Here is a 14285-nt window from a genome sequence, read left to right as displayed (position 1 = left end):
TAGTTGGTAAAAAAAAAAGTCCCTTTCCAAAATGCATACTTGCTTCTCTGCTAATACCAATAAGCAACCATTTTGCAATAAAGGGAGAGAATGCCAATTAACAAGTATCTCAGCCATTCAAGTACAAATTGCTTGAAGATGCTGCGGTTCTAAAGATGACTTGTAGTCATGATAGTCAAAACAAATTATTGTAAATGGTGAAGGAAAATTTCTCAACTTGATACATTGTGATCTGTTTAGAGAATGATACTAATAAGGGTCCCAAAGAGCTTGATATTAACATGTTATAACGGCAATGTCCTTGACCAGGAGAATGGTTACATTTCTCTTGATACATAACTCAAAAGTTTGAATTTTATGTCAAAACTGGGAAATACACACACCAATGTATATTTGTTACAGACTGTTTCTCTTGCCAAGCAGCAATGACTGCAAAAGATTATTACTGTAATTTTTAAAATTATTCTACTCTTCCTCCAAAATAAAGTTAGAAAATACAGAAGCGAAGTGCTATTGCTATGCATATCAATGACTTGTTTAAATTATTTGGCCTTCTTACACAGTTTTAAACTCGCCTTGGAATGGTTCATCTTCCAGCATCCAAATTATTACATCTGCAGATATCCAAGGATCTATCCTTGCTCCCCTTCCATTTAGGCACCACTATTCAGTGAAAAGTTGTCATGTTTCATATATACATTGAGAACACCTTACTCTCTCACCATCCTCTTTCTTAATTCCTACTTAATGTTTAATGTTAAGAGTCCATGCTCAACAGCTGTTCTGGAGGAGCTGAACTTTACTCCAACTAACCGTCGTTAGGAATGAAGCAATTGTCTTCTGCTCCTATCATGAATGCTTTCTCCTTGTCACTGATTCTATGCTTCACCGTGGATAGTTTCGGACTGAATGTTTGTAATGTTGGCAACTATTGATATGGACCTGAATCTATGAACACTATGTCCTCTAGCACTACGGCCACTGATTTCAATCTTGCCCATTTCCACCAACCCTTCACACATGCCTTTCTTACACCCACCCCACTTTTTGACTGGTCTCATCTGTTCATGCTTTTCTAGCTAACCACCTATCATGCACACCTACAAATTTGGGTTTATCTACTGTGCGTACAATAACTCTAAGTTTTGTTTATTCAACATTCCTGTGTTCACTGATATATTGGTTCACAGTCCAGTAATGCTATAATTTTACACTTGTCTGCCTTCCTTTCAATCTCTCCATTGCTTTGCTCCTTCCTATTGCCAACCACCTCCTATCTTCAGCAACCAGCTTCTCCTGCATTCCCCAGATGTCTTGACCTAGAATGGGTAAGTGTGTCTCGGGGTCCCAAACTCTGCAAATTCATCCTTAACTCACTCCAAATCACACTGCCCAAACAATTCATCACATGACCTTACATCATCTTTAGCACAGTATTATGTTGTGCTCGATTCTACTACTGTGAAGTGCTAAGGTCACTGTACTTATTTAAAATGCAGGGTGCTATTATCATAGAGGCAAAGCAAATTCAGTATTTGCCACTGCATATGCTAATCCCAAAACCATGCATGCATCCAATTCCAGAAATGCTGTGTCATGTAGGATTCCAATGATGTCATGAGCAGAAAAGAAATGGGTTAGGGAAATGGAGTTCAGAGGGTAAAGTGAGCCAGTCAGGACAGGAGGATGAGAAAAGTTTGAGAATGTGGGATGCTGATGAAGGTGGTGGGAGGGTCTGGAATAATGAGGACGTGGGAGGGGAGGGGGAGAGGGGGGTGGGAGGAAGTGAAGTTTGCAGGTTTGGTGGGGTGGGGGGGGGGGGGGGGGGATGTGCAATCGTCCTTTCTGTATTAGGACAGCTGTAGTGCCATTAAGGAACAGGTCCATGATTTTGACACAGTAAGAGTGAGTACAGTTCTAAAATCAAGATGGCGTGGGGCTAGGAGGATGACTTGTAGGTGTTGGTGTTCCTATGCATCTATTACACCTGTCCTTCTAACTGATAGAGGTCACAGGTTTGTTTGAAGTTGGGATTGTTCTCACTGATGAGATGACGATGGAGGAAATCTGATAAAGGTTTTCAGAATCACGAGTGGACTGGATAGAGCAGACACAAAGAAGCTGCTCCTGCTCATCAATGAATAACAGATGACAGAGATTTAAAATGATGTGGAAATGAACCAAGGGTAATGCAAAAAAACTTTTTTCACATAAGTGAGTAGCTAGGATATGGAATGCACTGCCTGGGAATATGGACGCCAGCTCACTTGAGACATTCAAGAGGTCATTATGATATTTGGAAGAAATGGTATGCAGCGGAGTGGCAACCAACTGCCTTTATGAATAATTGCAGTCTCTTGTGGTGTAGCCTTACTCTCTGTGAGGAGAAAGGGAGGACAGCAGATGCTAGCGATCAGAGTCAAATAGGTTGGTACTGGAAAAGCACAGCTGGTCACATCAGGAAGAGCTAATGCTCAAAATGTCGACTCTCCTGCTCCTTAGATGCTGCCTGACCGGCAATGCTTTCCAGCACTACACTTGCCTCTTACCCTCTTTGCTGTCATGCTTGTTCACGAGATGCAGATGTCACTGGATGGGCCAGCACCTGTTACCCATCCCAGCAGTTAAAAGTCAACCACATCGCTGAGGATTGACAGTCACATGTAGGTCAGAACAGGTCGGTACAGCAAGTTTCCTTTCCTCAAGGATATTAATGAACTGGGTATTTACAGCAATTTTTAATGGTTACATACATGTTGTTAGGCGGTCTCTTATTCTACGTTGTTACGGAATTCAAGTTTCACCATGTGCCATGGCGCAATTTGAACTCACCATATCTCAAAATATTAGCCTACAGTTCTGGATTACTTGTCCACTAGCATTACAACTTTCCTGCCAACTCCCCCATTTTGACCAAACAGTGAAGGCTGGTAATACAATCTCAAAACAAGATGGCATGTAATTTGGAAGAGAACTTGCAGCTTGTGGTGTTCCCATAACATAAGGAGTAGGCATAGGTCACAGATTGTTCCATGACTCAGCAAGATCATTCCTGCAGTTATTTTGGCCTCAGCTCTACTTTCTTGCCAGATTCACATAACCCTGTAGCTCAAAATCTGTCAATTTCCACGTATAGTAAATGATTCAACCTCTTTGGAATAGAGAATTCCAAAGCTTCCTAATCCTCAGAGAAGGAATTCCTCACTTCCATTTTAAAAGTACACTTCCTTATTTAGAAATTGGATACAAGCTTATAATTAAGTAGGCCACTTGACCCTACTCTCTATCACTGCTTTAAGTATACTCAAAGACTTTTGCAGAAGCAATCTAAACAGAATTATTCCAATCTGTTTTAAATAGCAATCACTTAGTTTTAAAACACAAATGACTTTTAGTTCTACATTCTCCCATTAGAGGAAACAGGATTTCCACATCCATTCTGTCATGACCCCTTGGGATCTTGTGTTTCAATCAAACAGCTTCTTACTCTAAGTGATAATAGATACAATCCTAGTTTGACTAATCTTTCTTTATTAGACAACCCACCCATTTCAAGTACTCATCTGATAAAACATGCACTGCTTCCAGTACATTTACAGCCTTCCTTAAATAAAAAGGTAGCCAGTACTCTACATTCTCCAGATTTGGTTCCCTGAATGCCCTGCATAAATGAAGCATAACCTTTCATATTCAATGAGTGCAATGAGTGATAATGTTACATTAGCTTTTCCAATTCTTTGCTGTTCTTGCACCCTAAGGGGCTTAAATTCATTGCCAAGGAAAATCACCCTGTCAGTATCCACACTGTCAAACTCCACCAAGAGGACCACCTCTCACTTTTCTAAACTCCATTAAACAAAAGCCTAACCATCATAAGGCAACCCTTCAAACAGCAAAAATCAACCTTGCAAATCTTCTCTCAACTGCCCCAGTGCAAAGACATCACCGTACTGTCAAACATCTACTGCCTCTTGTCATTTTAGTTGGTACAGTCACATATTTGGAAAGTGCTACTGAAGGAGCTTTGGTGGACTGCTGCAGTGCTTCTTGCAGAAGGTATACACTATTGCCATTATGCACCAGTCGTGGAGGAATTGAATGTTAAATACAGCTAGCAATCAAGCAGGCTGTTTTGCCCTGGATGGTGTCAAGATTACTGTTTTGTTGGAGTGGCCTCATCCAGGTAAGTTGAAAGCATGCTAGCATGCTCCTTCCTTGTGCTTAAGAGATGTTGGAAAGCTTTAGCAAGTCAGATGGTGTTAGTCAATCTCTAACCTGCTCCTGTAACCAAAGTACTAATCTAGCTGGTCCTTTTAAGTTTATGGTCAATGGTAATCCTAAATATTCTGACAGTGAAGGATTCATAAATGGTGATGCCATTGAACATTCAATAAGATAGCTAGATTCTCTTAGAGATGCTCATTGCTCCTAACCTCCAAGCACTCATTTGCTACTTATCAGCTTGAGGCTGGATTTTAACCTTAGTTATTGCATGCACAGCTGCAGCTATTAACTTTTCACTTATGAGAAAAGGAAAATCATTGTGAAGCAACTAAAGATGGTTGGGTAGAGAACATTTTCCTGAAAAAATTCTGCAGTGGAGTCCTGGGACAGAAATTAGCTCTCAAAAACAACATCTTGCTTTCTGATCAGTATGACATCACTCAATGGTTTCCCCCATTCTGCTCTCCCAGTTCCCTTGACTTCAATTTTTCTAGGGCTCCTTTATACCACATCCAGTCAAATACTACCTTAGTGTCATAGCAGTCAATCTGAATTCACCTTTGTAATGCAGCACTTTTACCCATGTCTAGACCAAGGCCAAAATGAGATCTGGAAATGACTGGCCTGAGTGGAACCCAAACTGATCAGTAATGAGCACATTACTGCTGTGGTAATACTTTTTGTGAAACCTTCCATCACTTGGAATGTGACTTGAGTGTAATTGACTAATTTGGATTTATGGACAGTACATAGATGGGCAATTTTGAACAATGCCAAGTAGATGTCAATGTTGTAGTTGTACAGGGACAGTTTGACCAAAAGTGTGGGCAGTACTGGAACACAAGTCTTCAGTGGTGCAGTTAGACTGCTGACAGCCTTTGCTGGATCAAGACATTTTATCTCATTTTAACTTCACACAGACTGAATGGAATTAGCTGTAGACTAGGCTAATAACCTAGGAAGCAGAAATGAATCAATCAGTTATTTGACACTTTTGTCTGGAGATGGTTCTAAAATGCTTCTGCCCTGCCTTTTGCACTGATAAGTTGGGCTCTACCATTGTTGTGGATGGGGATGTTTGTACAGTCTCTTTCTCTTTCAATTAGTTGTCCATCACCATTCATAACTGGAAGTGGCAAAAAACTTTGACCAATTGGTTGTGGGACTACTTAGTTCTATCTACAACACATGGCTATTGGTGCTTAGCATACATATAATTCTGTATTGTGGCATCACCAGGTTTGGTGTCCCACTTTTAGGTATGTTCTCCAATACTATTAAATCACAGCTGTTCCCCTAACTTGATGATAGTGATAAAGCGAGGCCTATGCTGGTTAGTTTACAGTCGGATATTTTGCTGATCACCTCAGATGCCCAAAATTCTGAGTAGCAATATTATTCTGAACCTATTCCACTTCACAGGAAGTTACATAAAAACAGAAAGAAAAAAGTGGAGAGTAGGGTTTTTTTTGTTCTGACATGAGAATCATTAGAGTATTAACATGACAGTTCCGCTGTCAGCAATGGGCTGCAAACAGGCTTCCACCCCAGAGATCAGCTGACTAATCAGATTGTCCAGCAGCTCCTTAGTCCCACTGCTAACCAGGACTAGAAATACTGAGTCCCCAGATGTAGAAAGGGTGTTCCGCTTCACCCCTTCACACCCTAGGCCAGAGCAGGGTACCAGCTTTCCTTACAGACCCTGTCCCTAAAATTCTCCTGCTTGCATCAAAATTGAGTGGGTCTGAAAAGTGGTCAGTAGTGTAGTTCTCTAAAATTCGGCTCAAAGTGTCAGTTCTTCCTATCAAACAAAAGCAAACTGCTATAGAATAGTAATCTCTTGTATTGCTTAATACGTAACCCAGCGGTTGCAGGCACTGTTACACAGGTGAATTTAATTGTCATTTTCCAGTCGTCCCAAATAAATTATTTTTGGTAAAATTAATCTTGATAAATGAAGAAATCAGGAAATTTCCCTGCCACATACATAATCTGAATCAAATGAACAGACAGATATCAGTTTAACATTATATCAAAAGAATGAACAGTGGTAATGCAGTAAGCTACCCCCACATTGCAGTATCAAACTAACAGCCTTGTCAAGTCTACTTGCCTGAACAACATCATAAAGGAATTTTCTTTTTGTCCTATTGTCACTACTGTGACAGTCTTCTTTCAGCTTCTCCAATATACATGCAACACGTTCTGATTCACTTTCAGCAGGTCTCCTGCAGATTTTATCCAGTGAGAGGTCAGTGTATCCAAGCACTACAGCAAATGCTTTCCAATTGGAAATATTCTCAGTGATGAGTTTACGGATGGATGAATACATATAAGTCAACTTCTTAAATGGTATCAAAAGTTGATGGAGGAGTATCTTGGTTGTAATCTTTACATCTGAGAAGTCCATGACCTGTTCCTTCGAAATCACCTTCACGTTTTTGCAGTGTACAAGGCCAATCTTTCCTCGTATGAAGCCGACATACCACTCTTTGATCTTTGTTTGGCCAATTGCTTTAACTTTGTCCATGCCGAGAAGTGCTATTGTGTCGCCTTTAAAATATTCCAGTAGGTATTCAATCTTTGGCTGCCTCAGCACAGTTTTCAGAGCCACTCCATATTTAAGAATATTTACAGGTTTCTCTCGAAATGAGGGATAATTAACTGGCTGAGATGTTTCATCTGAAGGAACAGCTGTTATAGGTTCTTTCCATCTTTGGAAACGCCTTCTCACATTTGATTTGGGTGCTGGCATGGGTGTCTGGACACTGAATTTTGTTATTACATTATGGCTGGTTCCTGCTACTTCAATTTCGAGCTGAAATGGACTGATTTCTCCGGATTTGCACATAGACAAATTAAACGGCTGCCGAACTGTTCTACCTAGTTTTAACAAACTTCTTTTAACCTTTTCATTCTGATCAGCTTCTTGTACTTCGTACCGGGAGTCAGTGGGAAAGATTGAAATTTCAAAATCTTCTGGCCTATCTAACTGAAACTGATGTTTTCCCCAAAGTTGAAGAACAACCGGTGGTAAATTTTTATTGCTTTTGTTAACATCTGTAAGATTTTGTGGAACTTGATTGTGACTAAAGATAACACAAACGGCAGTAAAAACTGGATGAATGTGTTTGGGACCGTAAATTCCAAAAGTAATCATTTTATTCAGATAGTCCCATACTGTTGATGCAGGAGGTTGAATGCTTTTAGCTTGAACAGCTGCTACAATATACATACAAGGACTCAGTTTTTTCAGCTTTACCTGCATAACATCTTTATAAATGTAAATGTCGTGCAGCTTCTCAAAAGGGCCCTCCTTTGCATCACTGCAAAGACACACAATTTCAGTCATAACCTGACTCATAGGATCAGTTTTCACTTCAGCTGTCACCTTCATTTCCAAAGAAATAAAATCTTGGGTCTTTAAATGGCTCAGTTTCAGTTCCAGTAATGGACCAATAGTTGTGCAAAGATCATTATTAAGTACTTGAGGTGGGTCAAGCAAGGACTTTATAGCCACTTCCTGAATTTCACCTGGCAAAACATGACCTTCAGGTACGTGGACACTTACATCTGATTCAGGCAGCTGAAGAGATCCTCCTTTATGGTCAATTTTACAAACAATGTGCATTTCAATAGCCTGTGTCTGCCCCCAACCTGGGTTTTGGCTTATCATATCCAAATCGAGACAAGATCTGGTTAGTTGCCTATGGCTCAGCCATGCCATTTTGTAGGCTTCTCTGTCATTTTGAAATGACTCCAAATTGGGAACCATAAATTGACTCACTGGACGATTATTCTGAGGAACTTCTTCTTTGTTTGAAAAGTCCAAAATATCAGAAGCACTTTTCCATCTTCCATGCTGTTTTGCAAAAGGTTTTCCAATATAGATTAGGTGATCAATATCCAATTCATCAGCTGAAGAGCCAGACTCAGCAGGTCTTGGATCTTCAAACAGCAGCAGTGGGTCCTCCGTTAACACAGATTCTGGGCTTGGTGTCTTCTTCTCGCCTATTTTGGCAATCTCATCTAAAAATGGGTTCGATCCCGACAAACCATTCCAAAATGGATTTGTCTGCTGAGAAACCGTATGGCTAGGATGATCAAAGACGACCTCATGCCAATCTTTCAGTAAATCGGTCTCTAGCCCATTAGAAGTGTCTCGGTAGCTGCTGTCTATAGAAAATTAGAGAAATAAAAAACTAGTCAATAAATTCTGAAAGAACAAAAGCAAAAAATTTAAGATATAGGAATGTACAACCTGCTTGCACAATCTACTTAAGAGTATTCAATGCACAGGAACAGGTAGAAATGATGGTGATCAAAAAGTGGGCATTAGCAGATAGATCACAAGCTTTGTGGTAAGGGTGGGGATGATAGTGGTGAACATAGGTGGAAACCAGTTAGACATAGGCTTTCCAACTCCAAGTCCGCTATACTTTTGAGGGCGCAAAATAGGCAAACCACACAAATTTCACTGTTAAGTGCTGAGTCAACCAAAAAAGGTGAACATATCCACAAACAAAGCCTGAAATAAACCAGAACTGAAGGTACAGTTTATTTGCAGTATATGAATTTTCAATACCTTTTGAAAACGCATTATTTGTTGATGGGTTTTCATCCAGGTCAATTAATGTTCCTTCTGATCTGCTGCGTGCATGTCGAGGAGAACGAACAGCCATTTTGCTTCAGTTCTGTCAAAAATAAAGATATTTTGCAACTTTACTATTTAAATTAACAATATATACTAAGGCAATTATCAATACCCTGAAATATCATGCAATTATTTATTAGAGGGAGAAATTTGATTTTTTGCATTAACATTTTAGCTATTAAGTTACATTCCAAGTGGATAGCCAGATTCTAATCTATACTTAGAAACTGGCTTCAAAAAACTGTCAGCTTGAGACGATGCAAGTGGTTTTACTTTTCACTCTAATGTGCTACACCCACTTTCCCTTCGCTGGAAGTCAGAGTCATACAGCATGGAAATGGACCATTCAGTCCAATTCTAATCATGCCGACCAGGTTTTCCCAAACTAAACTATTCCCATTTTCCTATGTTTGGCCCATATACCTCTAAACCTTTCCTATTCAGATACCCATTTAGACACCTTTTAAAATGTGTAGAGCCTGAAGTGTGGAGAGATAAGCTAGAGGAGGGTGGGGGTGGGGAGAAAGTAGCAGAGTACAATAGGTGAGTGGGGGAGGAGATGAAGGTGATAGGTGGAAAAGGAGCTAGGTAGGTCGGACAAGTCCAGACAGGTCAAGGGGACAGTGCGGGCTGGAAGTTTGAAACTAGGATGAGGTGGGGGAAGGGGAAATGAGGAAGCTGTTGAAGTCCACATTGATGTCCTGGGGTTGAAGTGTTCCGAGGCGGAAGATGAGGCGTTCTTCCTCCAGGCGTCTGGTGGTGAGGGAGCGGCGGTGAAGGAGGCCCAGGACCTCCATGTCCTCGGCAGAGTGGGAGGGGGAGTTGAAATGTTGGGCCACGGGGCGGTTTGGTTGATTGGTGCGGGTGTCTCGGAGATGTTCCCTAAAGCGCTCTGCTAAGAGGCGCCCAGTCTCCCCAATGTAGAGGAGACCGCATCGGGAGCAACGGATACAATAAATGATATTAGTGGATGTGCAGGTAAAACTTTGATGGATGTGGAAGGCTCCTTTTAGGGCCTTGGATAGAGGTGAGAGAGGAGGTGTGGGCACATGTTTTACAGTTCCTGCGGTGGCAGGGGAAAGTGCCAGGATGGGAGGGTGGGTCGTAGGAGGGCGTGGACCTGACCAGGTAGTCACGGAGGGAAGAGTCTTTGCGGAAGGCGGAAAGGGGTGGGAGGGAAATATATCCCTGGTGGTGGGGTCTTTTTGGAGGTGGTGGAAATGTCGGCGGATGATTTGGTTTATGCGGAGGTTTGTAGGGTGGAAGGTGAGCACCAGGGGCGTTCTGTCCTTGTTACGGTTGGAGGGGTGGGGTCTGAGGGCGGAGGTGCGGGATGTGGACGAGATGCGTTGGAGGGCATCTTTAACCACGTGGGAAGGGAAATTGCGGTCTCTAAAGAAGGAGGCCATCTGGTGTGTTCTATGGTGGAACTGGTCCTCCTGGAAGCAGATACGGCGGAGGCGGAGGAATTGGGAACACGGGATGGCATTTTTGCAAGAGATAGGGTGGGAAGAGATGTAATCCAGGTAGCTGTGGGAGTCGGTGGGTTTGTAAAAAAATGTCAGTGTCAAGTCGGTCGGTGCTCACCTTCCACCCTACAAACCTCCGCATAAACCAAATCATCCGCCAACATTTCCACCACCTCCAAAAAGACCCCACCACCAGGGATATATTTCCCTCCCCACCCCTTTCCACCTTCCGCAAAGACTCTTCCCTCCATGACTACCTGGTCAGGTCCACGCCCCCCTACGACCCACCCTCCCATCCTGGCACTTTCCCCTGCCACCGCAGGAACTGTAAAACATGTGCCCACACCTCCTCTCTCACCTCTATCCAAGGCCCTAAAAGGAGCCTTCCACATCCATCAAAGTTTTACCTGCACATCCACTAATATCATTTATTGTATCCGTTGCTCCCGATGCGGTCTCCTCTACATTGGGGAGACTGGGCGCCTCCTAGCAGTGCGCTTTAGGGAACATCTCCGAGACACCCGCACCAATCAATCAAACCGCCCCATGGCCCAACATTTCAACTCCTCCTCCCACTCTGCCGAGGACATGGAGGTCCTGGGCCTCCTTCACCGCCGCTCCCTCACCACCAGACGCCTGGAGGAAGAACGCCTCATCTTCCGCCTCGGAACACTTCAACCCCAGGGCATCAATGTGGACTTCAACAGCTTCCTCATTTCCCCTTCCCCCACCTCATCCTAGTTTCAAACTTCCAGCCCGCACTGTCCCCTTGACTTGTCCGACCTGCCTAGCTCCTTTTCCACCTATCCACTCCACCCTCTCCTCCCTGACCTATCACCTTCATCCCCTCCCCCACTCACCCATTGTACTCTATGCTACTTTCTCCCCACCCCCACCCACCCTCTAGCTTATTTCTCCACGCTTCAGGCTCTCTGCCTTTATTCCTGATGAAGTGCTTTTGCCCGAAACGTCGATTTTGCTGCTCGTCGGATGCTGCCTGAATTGCTGTGCTCTTCCAGCACCGCTGATCCAGAATCTGGTTTCCAGCATCTGCAGTCATTGTTTTTACCTTTTAAAATGTTGCAATTGTACTAGCCTCTACCACTTCCTCTGGCAACTCATTCCATACACGCATCACCCTCTGAAAACGTTGCCCCTTAGGTCCCTTTTATATTTTTCACCTCTCACCCTAAACCTATGCCCTCTAGTTCTGGACTCGCCCACCCTGGGAAAAAAAAACCTTGTCTATTCACCTTCTCAAAGCCCCTCACAATTTTGTAAATATCTTAAGGATACCCTCAAGCCTCCAATGATCCAGGGAAAACAGGCCCATCCTATTCAGCCTCTCTCGACAGTTCAATCCTCCCACAGTTGGGAAGGAGTGTCCTTCATGGTAACCTCAGCCAGTTCAGGAATTGAACCCATGCTGCTGTTGCTCATGTTACTTCAGCTGTACACTTTCAAAGAGTCAGTGGGAGAGTAGTATATATTTTTATTGGGTATCCTCATAGTAAAAGATCCAGCCTCTGCCTATCTGAAGAGCTTAGATGTCTTGGAGACCTGACATTTCCAGATTAGAGATACTATGGCAGTTTTCAAGATACCTTTCACAGATGTGTGTTATTTTTCAACTACCAAAAACATTTGACTGAGTGCAGCATTAAAGAATCCTAACAAAAGTGAACAATAAGAATCAGGAGAAAAGTTTTCACTAGTTGGAGTCATGCTTAGCACAAAAGGTAAATGATTGTGGTTATCCCAAAATATTGCTGCTGGAATTCCTCAGGATAGAGTTCTAGGTCCAACAATTTTCAATTGCTTCATCAATAACCTACCCTCATCACAAAATTCAGATATGGGAATATTTGCACAGTGTTTGACACCATTCGGGACTCCTCAGATACTAAAGCAGGTTGTGCATATGCAGCAAAACCAGTACAACATTCTGTCTTGGGCTGATGTGTGGTGAGAATGTTAGTTGCCATCTAAATGCTAGACAATGGCCATGTCCAACAAGCAGAGAGAATATAGCCATCACCCCTGGACATTTAATGACACTGTTGTCACAAAATCCCCCACTTAACAACATGGGAGTTAACTTTGAACAGAAACAGAACTGCACAACCCATATAAATACCAAGAAATAAGAACACATCAGAAGCTGAGAGTTCTGCAGCGATTAACTCACCTCCCAACTCCCTAAAGCCTAGCCACCATTGACAAGAATGCACTCCTTTCGCATATTACTTTAAATCTGTGTCCACTCATTCTCAATTCTTTTACAAGCAAGAACAGATTTTACCCCATCTAGTCTGTCCAGCTGCATTAAGTTTGAAAATTTCTGTCAAGTTGCCTTCTAACCTTCTCTAAAGAGAAAGGCCCAACTTCTCAACCTATCTTCAAAGGTCAAGTTTCACAATCCTGAAAATGATTCTTATCAACCGCTTCTGCACTCAACCCACTATGATCACATGCAAAATTGTGGAACTCAGAACAATACACAACATTCCAGCTCAGGTGAAAGCAACGTCAGTTTGCACATTCTCCCAGCATCTGCGTGGGTTTCCTCCGGGTGCTCCAGTTTATTGCCACAGTCCAAAGATGTGCAGGTCAGGTGAATTGGCCATGCTAAATTGCCCATAGTGTTAGTGTGCATTAGTCAGAGGGAAGTGGGTCTGGGTGGGTTACTCTTTGGAGGGTCAGTGTGGACTGGTTGGGCCAAAGGGCCTGTTTCCACACTGTAGGGAATGTAATCTAATCTTATATAGGTTCAGCACATTCTCCCTTCACTTGGGCACAGAAGCCACTATTAACAAAGACCAGTACAATTTTAAAAAAAAACTCATTTGTCCATCTATCCTGCCACCTTTAGTGTCCTGGATACAAACTCCCAGGTAGCTTTGCTCCTGCATCCCCTTTAGAATTGTCCCTTTATGATATATGCTTTCTCCATGTTCTTCCTACAAAAAAAATTACACTCATTTCTCCATGATGAACTTTATTGACAACTAATTCTGTCAAATTGTCCTTTTTGAATTTTTACATTGTAAAACTTGTGGACTCCAAGACCTAGATCATTAATACATATCAGGAAGGAGAGCGTATGTCATTTACATGATACACTGCAGTAAGTCATCAGGGCTCTTTTGGCAGCAGTTTCCAAACCAATGAATTCAACCCCTAGTAGAACAAGGGTAGCAGATGCATATGAACACTATCACCTGTAAATTGGACCTTTATCACCATTTCTTCACTCCTGCTGAGACAAAATTCTCAGATTCTTCTGATACAAGTGCGTGAATTCTAAAATTTTGACCCAGCTACACTCATGAATATTGCTGTTTCTTCAGAGATGGATAGAAAGTAAATATTGTTGGAATTTGGGAAATGCTGACTTGATGTTTTTACCAAGGAATATTTTGTTAGCGAAAACAGGCTGAATTGCAAATTCTATTTCCTTCGTCTACCTCACTAACAAGAGCACTTGAGTTAGAGTTCTTACTACATAAACTGGTCAAAGTGTCCAAAGAACAGGTCACTGAATTAATAATCCTGTTACATTATCACTACGCCATTGTCTTCCCCATCTTCCCAACCCTGGTATAGTCCAATGGGTTGGACAGAAGTGTTGAAGTCATACTGGGTGGTTAAAATTTTGGATTACTGGTTTAGGTTGTAAGATACTGAAGGCAATTTATGGAGATAAGAATTTTAACAAGTGAATAGAATGTTACGATATATAACAATGCCAGCATAAGGTGAATGCATTTCAAGATTAACCAAAAAGATCTCTTGCAATGCAAAAGCAACCCAAATCTATCACCCCATTTGCAGTCAAATCAGGAAGCAGAGGGTATACATTGTGACGTCTAAGCCGGATAATCTGCACTGAATCTGAAGTAACTCAGTCCTGATTTGCATAGTCCATTTCTGATGAA

At 42.2% G+C, this 14285-nt stretch overlaps 1 protein-coding gene across 1 annotated transcript in view; it reads right to left on the bottom strand.

Moving 5' to 3' along the window:
- macc1 (MET transcriptional regulator MACC1) overlaps positions 1–14285 on the bottom strand; it is a 67907-nt gene that overhangs the window by 17601 nt on the left and 36021 nt on the right. Inside the window, exons 2-3 of the mRNA XM_043689784.2 lie at positions 8810–8918; positions 6338–8400 (exon numbers count right to left, since the gene is read on the bottom strand). Coding sequence (XP_043545719.1) covers positions 6338–8400; positions 8810–8906 — 2160 coding nt within the window. The 5' untranslated portion in view covers positions 8907–8918. The remainder of the gene's footprint in view (positions 1–6337; positions 8401–8809; positions 8919–14285) is intronic.

Source organism: Chiloscyllium plagiosum, unplaced genomic scaffold, assembly GCF_037043375.1.
Source record: "Chiloscyllium plagiosum isolate Xiang-an unplaced genomic scaffold, Cpla_swu_hap1 HiC_scaffold_5, whole genome shotgun sequence".
NCBI classification, from domain to species: Eukaryota; Metazoa; Chordata; class Chondrichthyes; order Orectolobiformes; family Hemiscylliidae; genus Chiloscyllium; species Chiloscyllium plagiosum.
Note: the sequence above shows the minus strand (reverse complement) of the source record. Positions and strands in the feature narration are given on the sequence as shown.